At 38.7% G+C, this 17,480-nt stretch overlaps 1 protein-coding gene across 5 annotated transcripts in view; it reads right to left on the reverse strand.

The window, feature by feature from the left end:
- Positions 1-17,480, reverse strand: part of furina (furin (paired basic amino acid cleaving enzyme) a) — a 93,070-nt gene that overhangs the window by 72,230 nt on the left and 3,360 nt on the right. For 3 of the 5 annotated variants that reach the window (XM_028013954.1, XM_028013955.1, XM_028013958.1), the window contains exon 2: positions 11,911-12,228. In XM_028013954.1, the coding sequence (XP_027869755.1) occupies positions 11,911-12,114 (204 nt within the window). In that variant the 5' untranslated portion in view covers positions 12,115-12,228. Of the gene's footprint in view, positions 1-11,910; positions 12,229-13,392; positions 13,501-16,522; positions 16,591-17,480 lie in introns of those variants that run through there. The other 2 variants (XM_028013957.1, XM_028013956.1) reach the window with 2 other exon arrangements.

Genomic DNA, 17,480 nt, shown 5'->3' on the forward strand with positions numbered 1-17,480 from the left:
GCAGATTCGATGAGACGCTGAAACGGCACAACATTTTTCATCGTACTGAAGCTGACTTTGCGAGGCGCGATCCAGCAGATGAATTCAGTTCATTACATCAGGCTAATACTTCACGAGTCTCCACTGGGTTGCAACGCAGCGGAGAAGCCCCCCACTACTTCTAAATCATTTATCCAGCAGCATTCAGGTCATTCGGCGGAAGAAAAAAAAAAAAAAAAAAGAAAGACAACAAAGAAATGATCTGAAAGTAGAATGAGAATGAATTTTTATTTGCAGTGTTTCAGACTAGAGAGAAGCAGAGAGAAAAGAGGGGAAGACGTGCAGCAAAGGCCCCGAGGTCGGGAATTGAACCCCGGACGGCTTCGTCAAGGAACATTAGCCGAAGTGAACAGGGCACCCGCTCTGCCCCTCACATGAAATATTCAATTCCTCTCTATGTGGTGCAACTCCCCTTGCATTATCATTCAAACACTGGACTACGTCACAGAAGAGACTCATATCATCATTAAAAAATTAAAAATTAAAAAAACAGGAAGCGTTTCTGGTTAATGGTAGCAGGACTGAATTTTTTAGCACTTTTCTAGTCTAGCTTCGCAGTGCAGTCATTTTCACTCACTCATTCACTGAGACACAGATCAGTAGATAACTTAGGTTTAACTCTTTCCCCAGGGCCAACTCAACATGTGACAGGAAGACGCTGAAGCCAAACCCACAAGTTTCTAAATGCAAGACAACCACACCGAGTTACAGACACAACACATACATTTAACATGAATGCAACATAAGAACCTTAAGGGCTTTTTCTCAGTTAACGTGTTGTTACCGGTGAACCTTTATCCTAAACTTTGACGGGTTACAACTAATTATTATTTTCGTAATCAATTATTCTGACAATTAATTGGATTTTAAAAGATTGCCAAATTCTACTGATTTTTCATTTTACCACTTGAGCCATTTTTATACAATATTAGACATTCATAAAAAGATTATAATAGTTCAATTCCTTTCTTAAACAACATATAATTTTTTATTTTTCTTTAACCCCTTCAGGGGGTCTTTTTGTGGGCTCTAGTGTCCCTTATATGATAGTGGGCTGACAGGAAACGGGGAAGGGGAGGGGGGAAGACATGCGGCAAATGTCGTCGGGTCCGGGAGTCGAACCCGCGACGGCCGCGTCGAGGACTCAAGGCCTCCAAATATGGGTCGCGCTAACCCCTACGCCAACACAGCACGCCCCACATTTAATTTTTTTAATTTACTGTTAAAATGCAGTGATATAGCATTTCTTTAGTGTATGTTTCATAATTTGTAGCAAAGGATGCATCTGGTTTATTAATACTTCTATCATCAAAGCTCAGTCCTTCCTGTTCAACTTGATACCAATACACTGTAGGGCTGATTTGTTTTTATTTGTATTTACTGAGTAATAACTGAATAACAAAAAGTGACAAATAGATTTATTTTGTTGTATTTTTACAGAATTTAAACCAGGAGAAGCTAAAACTATACCACTTTAGTTCTGGACAGAATATATTTACAGACACAGAATTCTTTTTTCCATATTAAATACAAAATGGATTTGACCAAAATAATGCTCCGTGTGTTGTTCTGTCAGCAAATGGCCTGTCTGAGTCTATAAACTCTAGTTAACAATTAACCGATTACTAAGTCAGTTAACAATTATCTCAATAATTCATATTCATTACTATTAATTGTTTCAGCTCTAGTGATAACAATGATGAAAAAAGAGATTGTAGGTAAATAAAACATGTTCGTCCATCTTTTGATATCTTTCCGTCTCTGTGACAAACATGTTCACACAGGATCAGGATGCCAATCTCGTGTTGGCTGCTGCCGATGATCTGCATTAGCAATTCCTAGAACAGCTGATTGCATAACAGTAAGCTTCCAAAAACAATAACCAGACATGTCTTAATTCATATTAAAACATCTTACAACACTATAAAGCTAAGTGGAGCTCGGTTGATTGCTTAATAGAAACTTCTGTGGACAAAGTAACCTAAATCCCACATTGCTACATGGCAGCAAACCAATTTGAGAAATCTGTTTTGGTTCCTTTGAGCAACGTCAGAGTCAATATTCAGGTGAGAGAATACTTTTCTCAGCTGCAAGAAGGTTGGGAAAAACTTGTCAGGCGAATCAATTACTAAACAGACATCGACTGTAACACCTCTCAGTCTTTTATAATATCTATAACCAAATATAACACACTGCGAAGGAGTTTCATGTCTACAGTCTGTGCGATTTCCACTAAATTTAAGCTTCATTTTGTCTGATGTAATGAAGTCTTTACATTGTCTGGGTCAATATCAACCATCACGGTCACACTGAACACATCTGCTGAATACTTGTGGATCTCAAAGCCGCAAGCCTCGCATTGAAAGAAAAAAATGGTTCAAGTTGCATTAAAATTTCATCTGACTTAGAGCAACATCATCACGAAATCCTGTTAGGGTGTCAATAAGATGCAGAGCGAAAATCTCTGTGAAATCAACCTGTTCACATTGCACAGAGGGCTTATGGCTTTTTACTCTCGCCTGCATGCAAATGCAGCCACAATGAAGCATGAATTGTGGCTGTATTAAATTCTTTGGTGAAATATGTTGCAATATCCTTGCAAAGACCCAGGGGGGAAGGGATGTACTTTAAACAAGCTGTTAAGATTACAGGGAAATATCAGAAGTGGAAAGATTGGAAGTTGTGGCGTATCTTTTCCAGCCTACAGAACGGTGGTTTAGATAAAAGAGAAGTTCTCAAAGAGGCTGCCCTTAAGTGCAGTGCCGTGTCATGACTTACTGATAGCACGGACCTCATCTACTTCATCAGAACTTAGACGGTGTTCGCCCCTTCTGCACGGTTCTTTAATCTTGTGTTACAGAATATTAATGACCATCAAAAAAAAACAAAAAATGCTTCCACCACTTCATAAGGAAGGAGGAAGTGAGTGCTTTTAGTTAGATACTGGCCCAGATGGTGCCATGGAGTACAGTGAGGGTACAGTTTCCCAAACACAAACCTCCCTTACAGGCAAAGCCCCGGGGTAGGATGCTGCGCTCTAAATAGATCAGCTATGAATACAGGTTATTATCCGCTGCCACCATCAGAAGTCCATGTTCACATGAAGGACTTCTGAGAAATGCTGCTAAGGAATGCATTTTTTAAATATTTTCTTTTTTACATGAAGCAAATATAAAAATAGATGTTTTTAAAATCAAACGAAATAAAAATTCTTTCTCATAAATAATCAAATCCAACTTCCCAGAAAAACTTGAATCTTGGTTTTGCATTCTGAAAGCCCAGCTGCCTTCTTAAAATGAGCACCTGATTCATGCCGCAACAACAGGAGGAAGCAGGAAACAAAAAAAATATGAGCTTCTGGGAAAACGAGGCTTCTGTCAGTCATTGGGCGGCACTCGCACATACCGATCATTATAACCAGGATGGCGCGGCTTTCTGAGACTCTACGGCTGAGAACTAAAAGAAAGGCATTGATGAAAGTGAAGTTAATAACTCACTCTGAGGTGCAGCTACAAAGAGTGAAGGTTTAAGAATTCATCTTCAGGAAAAGAACTTTGATGTGCCACACAGAAGATGAGAAAGATGGTGAAATCCTAAGGTCACAAAAAAAGACAATGTTTCAGTCCCACAAACAGCAATAGCAGCAGCTTCACCAGCAGCCAAGCTGATCAAATGGAAAAGGAGTTCTTTTGTTGCAGTGCTGCCTGCAGTTTATTCATTTTTAAATCATTCCTTTGATCTCGTAACATTTGATCCTATCCATGCTGAAGATCGCGCTCCTAATGATCCTCGGCATTCATTCGCTTGTGTCAGTCCTCATTACTGACCTCCGTCTTACCAGTAATGGCTTCCTTCAAATCCCATTTCACTATTTATTTAAATACCTCCCTAATGGGAGCGCAATCGGACCGGGAACAGCGCCACAATTTCAGGTTCTGCTTTAACTGCAGCGCAAGTTTGATGATGTGAGCAAAAAGAGGGTCTTTAAAATGCAAAATAACCATCAGCAGATGCAGGACTGTTGCTAACGCCGGTTTACTGCAGTGTGAGTCAGCCATTTCTTAATTGTATGACTTTAACTTGGTTTTAATGATTTGCCTTGTTTTGAATAGCACTCTAACCTAGAAGAGCCTTCGCAGCGAAAAGTCTAATCACTTGGTGATCGTAGCTGTTTACTTTTAAAAACATCGGGTACTTTCAAGTACATTTAATCATTTTTTGACAACATCAACCATTTTAAATGTGTACTAGAAAAAAGTTTGGAAAAAAAAAAAGAAGTGAATGACTTACAAAGTTTAGAGGATGACAAATGACAGAGCAATGAGGCAGCACCTTAATCCTGACAGTTAGTGCACTTCTGGGTCAGAAATTTCTATAGCAAACTCCCATCAGTCAACAGGGCTTCGGTGTTTCCACACCATCAAACAACCCACTCGCACCAGCCAGCTCAGCTTTATTGATTAGCAGGGACAGAAAAACAAAAATGGAGTTCGAATGTATTTTGACCTCAATGACTGTGCCAATGATAAGGACAGATCCATTACACCAGGGAATGAAGGGAAACAAGTAGTAGATCCTGATCAAGCAAACATTCCCATCATTCCCTGCTTTCTGCCCCCACATTTACACTTTCTGATATAGTCCAGCAGCAATTTAAAACCTCATTGTACTATTTATTAATTTGGATCCTAATGAAAACTTAAACGGACACAGATCTGGCGTAAGATTTTGTTTTATTTTATGTACTGCAGAAAAATGTCCCTTTTGCAAACCTTACAGAATTTTAATTAAGGAAAAGTTTTGGAAGTCATTTTTGACTGCATATTTTTACAATAAAAACATTTTCTATTTGTTAATGTATATATAAAAGACCCCCAAGTTAAAAATGCTTAAGTCAGCCCATTACATGACAATAATTGCGACAACAAATAGCCAAACATCTTATGAAATATACACAAAAAAAAGTCCCTTCTTTACTTTCCATTTGTAATGTTTTTCTTCCATCAATCAGCCTTGAACCTTTCTTGCACTGGCAGGTGGGAAATTCAAAAATCAGTTGTTTTTTTTTTAAATCAGTAAACGGACCAGACTAAACTCTACCAGACTGAGCTGATGGGTGTGGATGCTGAGATTATCTGTGCGCTGAAATTAAGTCAGAGAAGCACAGAGACGTAAAAAGAAGCAGTCGTTTCCATACTGAGTTGAAACATGTTCATTCAGGCTGTGAGAGAGAGTTTCAGGAGATGACAGGAAGGCTAATCAGAGTACAGCACAATTGCTTTTAGCATCGATCTGGTGTGGAAGGTACTGGATTTGAAAATATTTTATGCTTTTCAGGAATCTCAGAGTCCAGGTAAGGCTTTACATTGGTTGATAAAAACAGAAAGTTTGAGTAATGCTAGCTGTGCTAACCGGGCTAATTGCTAGCATAGAATGCTAAAAATAGCTTAAAATGTGTTACAGCAAAGCCTAAGGAAAACCAAAACTGGCTTTGAAAAGAAATTGTTCGTAACTGCATCCAAGAGCATCTAAGAAAATACAGCTTGTATTTTCACGAGAAATTTTGTTGTGTAGGGTCTGTTCTTAGCAAAGGGTATATTTGCAGAAATGTGTCTTTTGTGTGGACATGAATGACGGCAGACAGCAATAAATAATCCATGTCTTTAGGGTAGAAGAGCTACAGATGCCATATTGTAAACAGAGTGAGTGAAGGTGGAATGAAAACAACACCTGTCCAGCTGGTCTTTGATCCCATCATGCAGGCCTCCTGTCCAATGCCAACACAAACCAGAGGAGAGAATCTCAGAGCAACATCACAGCTCAGATATGCTACAGTCCGTCGCACACCCCCCCACCCACACAGACACAGACACACACAGCGACTTTAATCAGCTGTGGGGCAAAAAAACCTCCACAGATTTGTTTGTTCCCATTTCTAAACTAATGGCTTCATTTTAATCAATGAACAAAAATGCTATGCCATCAGCAGTGCAGCGCATCAAAGCATCTTTATTGAAGTCATTGCTTGTGATTATCAAGCTCGCCTTTCAAAGCTAATGAACAGAGTATTTATATATACCAGGCCAAGGCCGAACGGTACCTGTGCAACTGAAAAGGTAAAACTCCTGAAATAATGTTCATCTAGCAACCACCCTCATAATTAATTAATTGGGGCCTGCCCATAGCAATGCATAAGGAGAGCAGTACTGACTTGCTTAGCAAGTCAGTACTGCCTCCATGCATTGCATGGCAGGCAACTATTATTCTACACCCAATAGAACGTCTCTTTATATCTTTATTTTTCTTCCATCACCGTTAATGCGGCTCGTACCGCTGCGTGCACCCCCACAAAAGTGGTATCAAAACGTGCGGCTCGGTGCCGAGAAGGGAGCTATTATTTTTATAAGGAATCGGACTTACGATGGCGACGTAAAAAGCGTCAAACGAGCCAAATTTCCAACTGCCGAAACGCAGAGCCTAACTGACACCAACTGCCGCTTTTTTAGAGTGAGAAATGAAGAGAATTTTTGACCCCAAATTAATTTTGAGATCGCCCTCACGCCCACAAATATCGCCCGATTGGTATCAAACTCGGTCATGACATCGATACGCATGCCTGCTCCGGTAAAATGTTTTCGAAATTTCTCTAGGGCTTACGGTTTTCTGTCAAGGTGCTTCAGAGCGAAATCATGCGCCAGGATAACTGACGCTCTCCCAGATTCACTTCCATGTATTTCTGAAAAATTTCTGAGCTCTGCATACACCATTTTTGTCTCATCACTGCAATTACTGTGAGTGAGCTACAAATATGAATCGCGGTACTATGGAAGACGACAAATAGCCCTCTCATATGCTTCAAACGGTTTTCCAATACGTCTCTCGGTTCCTGAACGGCAAGGAGTTGTTCGGACTGCTTTTTCCATATAAACCAATGGGGTGTCTCACAAAGATAGAAATTTTTTTCCACCTCTCTGTGTCACACACACATGACAGTTAGCAGAGGATTGATAACCATAGCAATGGAACACAGGAGGGGATTGGCTGCTGGTTAGGACTACAAATACGCATCACTGTAGTTCTAATCAATACTCAGTTAAAACAGAGGGCTGAGCTGCCATTTAGAACTATTGGCTGTTTTGGCCAGTAAATAACGGATTTAACCCAAACACTGTTAGACATTTTAATTAGTGTGGTCATTTAATATGAAGCTTATGGTTTTTTTTCAAAATAAAAGCCTCAATATCCCCCTCAGGTTAATGCACCGCCGTAGGCGGTGCAATAATATTAGCATGCATTATATTTTTCTCTCAGGTTAGGGAACTGCCTTGCACAGCAAGGCAGTTCATTAGCATTAGCCTTTTACCTTAAATAAGCTATTAGCTATTTTCTTACTTATTAGCCATGTTTAATATACTGAGTGGAGTAAGTCAATTACAGACAACATTCTAATGATATCCCACATGCTATTGACAGCATTTAGAGAAAGATATGTTCAGCCTGCTTTGATCAGAAAAACTAACTGCTTCAAACAGTTACAATTCTGTCTCACTCACACGACAGCTGAGCTGCTCTTTAGAACTACAATAACTGAAGGTTAGAACTACAACATGGCGGACACTCAGTACCTACAAAAGAGGTCTGAGCTGAATGTCAGAACTACAACATGGTGGAACTGTCAGTTACTACAGAGGAGGACTGAGCTGGCCTTTAGAACTACTTGTGTTTTGGGCATTATATAACTGATTTTACCCAACCATTGTTACACATGTAATTAGTGTGGCAATTTAAAATGAAGCTTACTGAAAATTTCAAAATAAAAGCCTTGAATATTTTTACATCATGTAGTTGCTCTTTTTGGCTTTATTTGACTTTTTCATCCAAAGCACTGTTACACATGATATTAGTTTAGCTCTTTGAAATAAAGCCTACTAAAAATTTCAAAATAAAAGCCTTGAATATTTTTACATCAGATAATTGCTCTTTTTGGCTTTATGTGACTTTTTTATCCAAAGCACTGTTACACATGGGATTAGTGTGGCAATTGAAAATTAAGCTTAACAAAAATTTCAAAATAAAAGCCTTGAGAATTTTTACATCAGATAATTGCTCTTTTGAGCATTATATAACTGATTTAACCCAGCAATTGTTACACATGGGATTAGTTTGGCACTTTGAAATGAAGCTTGACAAAAATTTCAAAATAAAAGCCTTGAGAAGTTTTACATTACGTAATTGCTCGTGAGCATTATATAACTGATTTAACCCAATGACTATTAGACATGGGATTAGTTTGGACCTTTGAAATTAAGCTTAACAAAAATTTCAAAATAAAAGCCTCAACATGCCCCTGAGGTTAGTGCACCGCCTGCGGCGGTGCAATAATATTAGCATGCATTATCTTTTTCTCTGAGGTTAGGTAACTGCCTTGCTGTGCAAGGCAGTTCATTAGCATTAGCATTTTAGCTTTAATAAGCTATTAGCTATTTATTTTACTTTTTAGCCATGTTTAGTATACTGAATAGAGTAAGTCCATTATAGAAAACATCCTAGTGATGTCCCACATGCTACTGACAGCAATCACGCTAACATTAGCATTTTTGCTAATTTTAGCTGATACACTTACTTTATCATACTGAATGGTGCAAGTACATGTTAGTAAACATTCTTGTGATTCTCCTCATATGATTGCAGCTTTCTTTAGCATTGATGCTAATTTCTAGCATCAGAACGCTGGGTCCAAACCGACGGGCACACTTTGGCAGGCTCCGGTTAAATTTCTTCAGGAATTTTCTAGTTAATCCTCTTATAATTGTTTGGCCCATACAGCATAAAGGGAGGAAATGCTCATCAGTTTCATAATGCCCAAGGTGGCATCTTTAACTGCTCTTTGTTGCACAGTTGACAGTTAACACACAGCTTCGCTGTTGAATCCCGGCGAACATAAACTCCATCTTTACTTTGTGGCATCAGCAGAACCAGATTAATCCTCATGCTTTATTTCAGCTTTGTTGCTCATTAAATTTTCATTCTGCAATTCATTTTAAACAGGGAATGCCATTCACATGTAGTTCTTCTGGTAAGGAGTAAGTGTTCTTCTGTTGAACTCTTTCATACTTTGACTTTACTTTTTTCATGAGGTAAGAATGAGTCGCATGCGTATAAGGTTAAAAGTAATAGAGGTCATCCGCAGCACAAGATGGCTTCAATGATTCAACAACACGTACCTGGTTGTTGTTTTTTTTGCTTGTTTGTTTTATTAAACAGGGTGATTGGTCCTAACTGGGTTTAATTGGCCAACATTTAAAAAGGTGCATGCAAGGTAAGAGATCAACGTCATGGAGCAAGAATACTGGGAGAGATCACATCTGTTTTCACTTCAGTGACTGTTCAGGTCTTTACTCAGCATCCTTCTAAATATCCTCGTTAATGCAGCTTTATTAAGGAGAAACAGCCTCCAACACTCAGTCAAGAGCTGCTTTTCAGTCCAGCTCAGCTCAGACATAAAAGTCCAACTTCTAGCTTTCAGAATATCAGAAATGATCTGAAGCAAGCTGCTGAGTCCGACCAAAGCTCACACAGGGACTCTTCTCCAGGGAGCCGTTTTCTGAGCACCCAGGTGTAGTTGCTCTGTTTGTGCTCCCCCGCTTTCCGCAGCAAATACATACTTAAAGGATTTAAGTGCGTAGGATTGCTCATTAGTGTTCATGCTATGATGCGGAACACAATTAACATCTTTCCCATGTGACCAGTCAGGCCATATGGTGCAGTACAGGACACTGGTGCCTATTAGAGCAGAGACATGGTGGACTTTAAACATCTGGATGAGGAGCTGCTTGTTCTCCTCTGGTTTTCAATTGCAAAAAGCTCAAACTAGTAGACTGAGCTCTAAACATATAAATACTGCTTTGTGCAAACAGTAGAACACAAATCAAATGCATTCTTAAATATTTAAGAGTCCAAGTGGAAATGAGGATACTTGCGTGATTAAACTGTAGCCTTTTAACTAGAATCTACATCAACAATGACATCTACTTTTACAAGTAAAGTATCTGCTGGACATTTAAGCACCGTCATGGATTTGATGCTCAGCAGTTAAGAAAAAAGAAATCTGAATAAAAACAAACATGTCCAGCAACATCTGCCTAAAGGCTTCACTAATTTACTTCAGTGTTTGTTTTTAAGGGAGAAGATGATGGGAAATGATAACCCAGGTGATCGGCTTCCAATGGAGCCAAGCAAGTCATAAAGAAGGAAAATGTCACCAACGCATGTAGGAAAAGATTATAGTTTTTTTTGGCTCAGCTGATTAAATTAGACATAGTCACTTTGAGAACTTTCTCCAAAGTATACAAAAAAATGCTTATTTTTTACTTAAAGGCATTTAGCTATTTTTATGTTTTACATAAAGGCAAATTATTGACTTAACTACACCTCTTTAGCACACTTACAGAAATCTTCTGCATCACAGTTAGATGTTTCAGCTCAAAGACCAAATAAAGATATTATAAATCATTTCAACAAACAATTCACTAATAATGGGGGAAACAAATCTACCTGCCGTGTAAGAAATTGTAACTGCCCTTTTTGTAAAATCATGAAGCAACTGAGGTTAATCACTGTACCACAAGTATTTAGTTCAATTTAACTACCAAGAAACTCGTATATCATTTAATTAGAGAGTGTCTAGCAACATGAAGTGGGGCAAAAGATCTCAAAAAGCAACACACCATGCCCCTAATTTAAAAGAAAAAAAAACTCATATCCTTCCTCCTGGCTCTGATTGGTTGTTTCTAATCGGGAATGTATTTCTGCAGATGGCTGTAGGAACACACGAAGGAGGAGAGGAGCTTGATTTTTTCCACATACCATACTATCACAACATGAGGACAGTTTCAACGCTCATAGAAGAAGACACATTTGTTTTTAAAAGATACAAACAGAAGCTTTAGTGGCTCCAAAAAAAACTAAGCTTTTAGAGCTGCCTAGTAAAAGTTTCCACTTAAATTTGATTGAGGTGTTGTGACCTTAAATACCACTACTTAAAACAACAATTCTGAAGAAGTGCAGACTGGGAATCATTCACTCATTGCCACTTTTTGTAAGCCAGATGATTAAAATTTGCTTCATGATCTGAAACATGCATGTGTGACAAAAAGTTGTGTTTTATTGACAGTGATTTTTTTTTTTACTCTAAATCTGAAAGCAATTCCAAGTCAGCTTTCAAATTTACATGTACTGTAGATACACTGTACTCTTAGACGTCGTCTAACCTGCTCACCTGCAAGCATTTTTCACATTCAAAAGCTCAAAAGCTTCACAGAAACAACCCAGGAACACACCTGTTCTTGTGAACTGAATGCATTAGAAGAAAAACCCTGTCAACTTAACTCCTTGAAAAGGAAAGAAAGATCAGTGACACACCTGTAAAAGATATCCTTCGCACAACAATGAAGCACCTGCACAAAAACGTCAATACGAGGTGGTTTCATTGCAAACACAAAAGGCGAGCTTTTTTACTCTTTGAACATGTCAAAGTTTCTGTGTGTGGAAGGAAACCTGAGTAAAAATAGAAAGGCATAATGTTACTTTGCTGTCCTCCCACGGAAAAAAAATGAACATAAATAATGAAAAATCATCTATAAATATTTCAAAGAGGGGTTGAAAGAGCATGCGAGGGCTTTTTGGAGAACCCTAATAGCAAATGAAGGCAGATATTAGCTACAGATACTGTGTGCAACAGCTTCAGGTTTCAGCCATCTCCTATTTGCATAGTCAAAACCTGGCCTTGGTAACCTCGACTAACAACGGCCCAGTGGAACATATCCCGGCATCATCTTAAGAACTACACCAAAGACAGCCTAAACAACTTACATGTCCATGGTTTATGAAGCCATGTTTCTTGGCAATTTGGTCAGCTTCCTCCAGACCGCCGGGTATGTGGACCGCCCATGTGTTGGTGTAGACCTTGTTACCCAGAGCCGATCCAAACCCGGACACCAGCAGCACAAACACAGCCCCGATTAGCAGCTGCAGCAGCCTGAGGCCTATGGAGGGAGATGGAGGCCCAGAAGCCATGGGTTCTCCTAAAGCAAGACAGTCACGGACCGAAGCAGCTCTCCAACAGGCTGGGGCTGCTTACAGCACATGCAGGTGCACAGGAAGTCGAAGGCAGCGAGAGTCGCAGCTCACCTGGAGAGAAACAAAAGAAGACGGGAAACCACGAAGCATTAAAACCAATGTACAAGTTCCAAAACAGCAAGCTGGACTGAATCCAGTATGAACAAAGAAGATTTATCACCCCGTGTTAACAAAAATGTAGGAGGAAGAAAACAGAAGAACAAGAAAAAAGATTTAAAAAATCACCTCTTCCTTGATTTAAATATAGAAAACTAAAGAAAGAGCTGAAAACACGACAGCTGCTGATTTTAAGAAACCGGCTGCTAAGTTCATCTTAGATGTGTGTTTCTATGAGCAAATAATATAAAGTTAGATATAAAAAAGAACCATTTAAAACATACAGCATCAAATGTATGTAGATGCATTTAAGATAGACTGCATCTTAAATATTATTTGAACATTTTGTCTCTGAAGTAAAAAAAAAAACAAAAAAACATTAAGACAGATTTAAGATATACTAGATTAAATGTATTAAAATATATTAAAAAGTATACTGTGTCTTTAATTTTTCTAATTGCATTTCACTGCATTTACTTAGTATATCTTTACTTACATACATGTGCAACTACCTAAGATATAACTGCGTTTTACTTGTATGGTATATCTGAAATTGTTTTTGTTCTTGAGCAGAGATAACATATTTATTTAGGACACAAGGTTTTCTAAATGTTTAAAAATACCAAAACTCCTTGCTTTCCTACCTTGTATCTTATGGTATTTAATTTATTTTTGCACAAAAAGGAAACATTAAGCTAGATTAAAGTAGAAGACAAACTGTCTCAACTGTTCACATCACAAATCTTTATGCCGATACATTTTTTATTGTTTGTGCTTCATATTATCATTTTAATGCAGCTGCCATCAGACTCCAATGCAACCAGCTTACAGTTCTGGAGTGACCTGGACTGCACTGGTCACTCCAGTGTTGTGTGTGTTGCATGCGACAACGCATGCAACACACACAACATGCTGCACGCAGCAAGTTGTGTTTACAGATACAAATACAGATGCTATGTATGGAGAGCCACAAGGGACAAAATCTAATAAATGCATCATTAAATTATGAATTAAATATAACGCAAAATAAAATAAATGTTTAATAAAATGCTTACATTTTTAATAAACATTTAATTTATTAATTACCATTAAGTCATTCAAACACAAGGTTATGCTTACACAAATCTGTTGGCCACGTAGTCTGGATGATAATCTCCTGCTTCCATGCTGTCTGCTAATTGTAAAATCTCTCCGAAGAGCTCACAGGAAAACTTATTACAAAGGCTGCCACAAAAATCAGGCAGCACTAGTGGAGTCCAACAGATCCATGTAAGCCCCGCCCATAGCTCCGCCCCTCAACTTGACAGATAAAATTGCGTCATGGTGAAGCTGCAGAACAAAAAACTAGGAATAATTAAATACATTTAATTAATCATCTGCACCAGCTATTGCAAGTCTACATTTTAATGATAATACTTCAGTTGTATGTTTATCTATTTAAATATATATTTTATGCTACATTTAACTAATGTCTTAATGAAGAATTGATTTACTTATTTTTGTCCCTCTTGGCCCTCCATAGATAGACAGTGTGTGTTATAGACAAAATGGGACTTCCTCCATCAAGGCTTTCTGCTTTAATATTGCTAGTAAACACTGCTGGGGCATAACTTTTATTTTGAAGCTCAGAAACCAGGATTTCAAGGAAGTTAGCTTTTAAGAAGCGCTGTTCTGCTGAGATAAAGCTGAAAACTAAAACTCCAAAGAATGGACGAAGCGTGCAATTACAAAATAGAGCAGCAGTCACATGCTTCTTTTGTCTATTGCTTATATTTGATCCCAGCCTTTCATGTGGTCCAAAATCCTGAGTCTGTCGCATGCATTGGTATGAAAGTCGAATAAAATGTGACATAACCAGTTAGAAAACATTAGACAAATATAGAATTTAGGATCACAAAGTGGCCTGGGTGTGATTGTATGAGAGAAAAAAAACTTTTTAAATGCAAAATACATGCAAATGTACTTAAGACACACCAGATGTTAAACGAATCACATAACTTACAGTATTTACTTATTTGTTTTTGATCAATCAATCAAAAAAAAAAAAAAATCTAAAGTTCCCAAACAGCAGGTTTGAGGAGCCCAGCTAAGAACAGCCATTTAAGAATTCGGCATGACGCAGTGAGCGGGACGTCTGGAGAGGACCTGATACTGTGGTCAGGCACACGGCTGCAAATTTAGGCCTCCAAACTCCCACGGGACGTTACTGTCAACGAAGGTTGCAAAAGAAAAATGCTTAGGTAGACCGAGTTGGCAGCAGAGGTGGAGGAGTGTGGTTGGAAAGCAGGACCACACCCTTGATGCTGAGGGATAACAACAGAGTCCGTTTCAGTAGGAAGTGAAGTAGCCTCTCGAGGGTGAACGCCTCAGGCAGCAGTGGCAGCTACTGAAAAGGCTGCAGCCAAGGACGGCACATAAAAAGCAGTGGAGAGACATTTTTTCACAAAGTAGAAATTTTTAGTGCTTCCACTTTTCTTTTTTTGTAGCATGCTGCAAGATAGCCTCCCACTATAAACAAAGATGGAAAACCCAATTCCCCATTTTAGGTTTCTGCTACCAGGTTTGTACCCAGACACAAATCTTAGCTTGTTGTTTAATTGCTTTCTGACACACGTCTGCAGTAATGCTGTGGGGTCAGCTTTATTGTCTGTTGAGACTATTATCCCTCATGCTAACTGCTGTGCCACCGAATGAACTAGACCTCACTGAGCACAATGCTCCTATTGTGCGGTTCCCTCTCCGTGCAGTTATACGAGATCTCCAGTGGTGTCTATGGCGGAGCCACTGCTCTCACCTATTTCTTTTTCTTTTTACTCAGGTGTTATAAGCAATATAGTCACTTCTCCCATGTAAGCCATTGTGTTAGCCTCGGGAAGGGCAAACAAGCTCTTGAAGATTTCCCATGATGATATGTTGCAATGAAAGAATAATGTGCTTAGATGCAGCGGCGGCTCATTTTTCTCTCGTCTTATAAAAACCTGTTATTTCAAATTAAAAACACAGGAGCATTTCAGTGTAGGGGTAATTAGGGGCAATTAGAATAAAAATGTGATCGCTTCACATCTCTAAAACCAAATGCAATACATTTTCAAGGGCAGATTGAAGCAGGATGGGTTTTTTTTTTCCTTTAAGGTCTGACTCGCTGATTGAGGATTGGACTGATTCTGATTTTCTCCCTTAAGGAATACATAGGAATTGCAACATCATCCCCATTTATGAAGCTCACACCCCCAACAGGCAGATTATTTTAATCAAACTAAATAAAAGTGTCTGGAAGAACACGCATTTAGTTGATGTGCTTCTGTTACGAATGGTGGGAGTTCTTAGTTTTGTTGCATTCAAACAAACAGGAATATTTACATTTTTCAGTATCTGATTTGCCTCTCATTTACCAGCGTCTATCAGTTGAAAAATCAGCTTATTCAGATTTCTGACTGGTTAATCGGTGCATCACTAATATCAAGCAAATAATTGACGATTGTTTATTCAGAAAATATTTGACTCAGTGACGGTTGGATCAGCATCATAAAAACACATTTGCCTAGTTGAAAGACGAAAAAAAGTTAATACCACCATTAAATCTTAGAATATTGCTTAACGGTAGCACGTGGCTTATCTTGTGCTTGCTACACAGGGCCAACAAACAAGTGTTAACACACACTGTGGAAACAGCTGATCTGACCGACTCCTTGGCTGGCACAGATAACACATCAGCTAAAACATCTGCTCTTTTACTCTTCCATGGATCAGAGCAGACCTTCCCATCCAGTGACATATTGTTCGCCTGTATTGGTGCGCAATAAAGAAAAATCCCGATGACGTGGGTTGGTTTCAAAGCACTAAAATGAAATTTCAAACCATTTTATAACCAAAATAAAAAGATGAAAACATCCTGAGATGTCCATTAGCAAAGAGAGAAGTTAGTGTCTTAACCTGCAATGTAAATTTCCTTCAGTAGATTATGAGGCAACTATCCACAGCAAATACCAGTCAAACAGGTCAACCTGTTTCTGTCCCAGAAAGACGGGTTGCTAATCCAAGTCAGGCTTTACAAATGCCAACATTTTATTCTATAAATAGCTTCCAAGAGAGACAAATCTACCTATGTCATGTTGAGGCAACAGAAAAAAAAACACCTCAAATTGACACTATATCAAAGATTTATAAATCAAATCTTTACAAACATCAGGTTCCAAAGAGGCTACAGTACAGAGAGAAACCTATCAAAAAGTCTGTGTGTATAACTCACTCAGTTTTGTCCTCTGTCCTTTGGTGCAACAAGCAAACAGAGTGTGAATGTTCTCCAGGCTTTTGTTTGATTTTCAGACACACGCTGACATTTAACTGCAGAAGCCTGTGACCTCATCAGAGCAGCTAACCACTCAGTTTCCTTAACGTCAGCCTAAATAACCGCACACCCCACGGCCAACAGACCGCCAAACTCCTGCAAGAGACGCTAGAGGAGTCAACATTCGCCACATTTAGCGTCTTTAGGCTCCCTGAAGTAAATTACAGCGCAGGTCAGAGTCTGACAATGCGTTGAAACGATATTATAATTAGCCAAGAATCATTAAACCCCAGCAGATAACTGTGACCTCATTACCGATCTCATCAGGACAGTTTTGGTAAGGAAGCAGTTTTTACACCTCATTGGTTTATTGTTTATGTTCTGATGATATTAAAAAAATAAAATAACATAAAAACTCCAGCGGGTTTAGCCAACATGACCTTTAACAAGTTATTCTAAGTCCGCAATTACTGTCGGCCCGCTCACTGAGACACACACGAACTACGTTCTCCGCAGTCAAAAACTCTCCAGAGTGTTTTAGAGATAATAGGCTGCGAGTGTAGCCAAGGGCTGAATTATGAATATAATACATGAATGAATATAACAAGGACAGCGCATATTAGCCTATGCAAAATTTCTGGTTTGTTTATTGGACCAACATACAAATGAGCAATTTATTTATTCACAGCAAGTCACTTTATAATTAGCATTGCAGGTGTTACGTAACCAGAGGAGCCCCTATTATCTGAAAAATCCTTAATTAGTTCCAATTAAATGTGAAAATTCAGCTTCCAGTTTCAATTAAAGTAAAAAAAAAAAAATCTTCCGTCTCACAGAATGCACACAAACATTTTAAGGAAAACACACAGCACGATCTCACTGATTTGATTAAAAACAGAAAGGATCAACTGATATTACT

Source organism: Xiphophorus couchianus, chromosome 4 (genome assembly GCF_001444195.1).
Source record: "Xiphophorus couchianus chromosome 4, X_couchianus-1.0, whole genome shotgun sequence".
In the NCBI taxonomy this organism is placed as follows: Eukaryota; Metazoa; Chordata; class Actinopteri; order Cyprinodontiformes; family Poeciliidae; genus Xiphophorus; species Xiphophorus couchianus.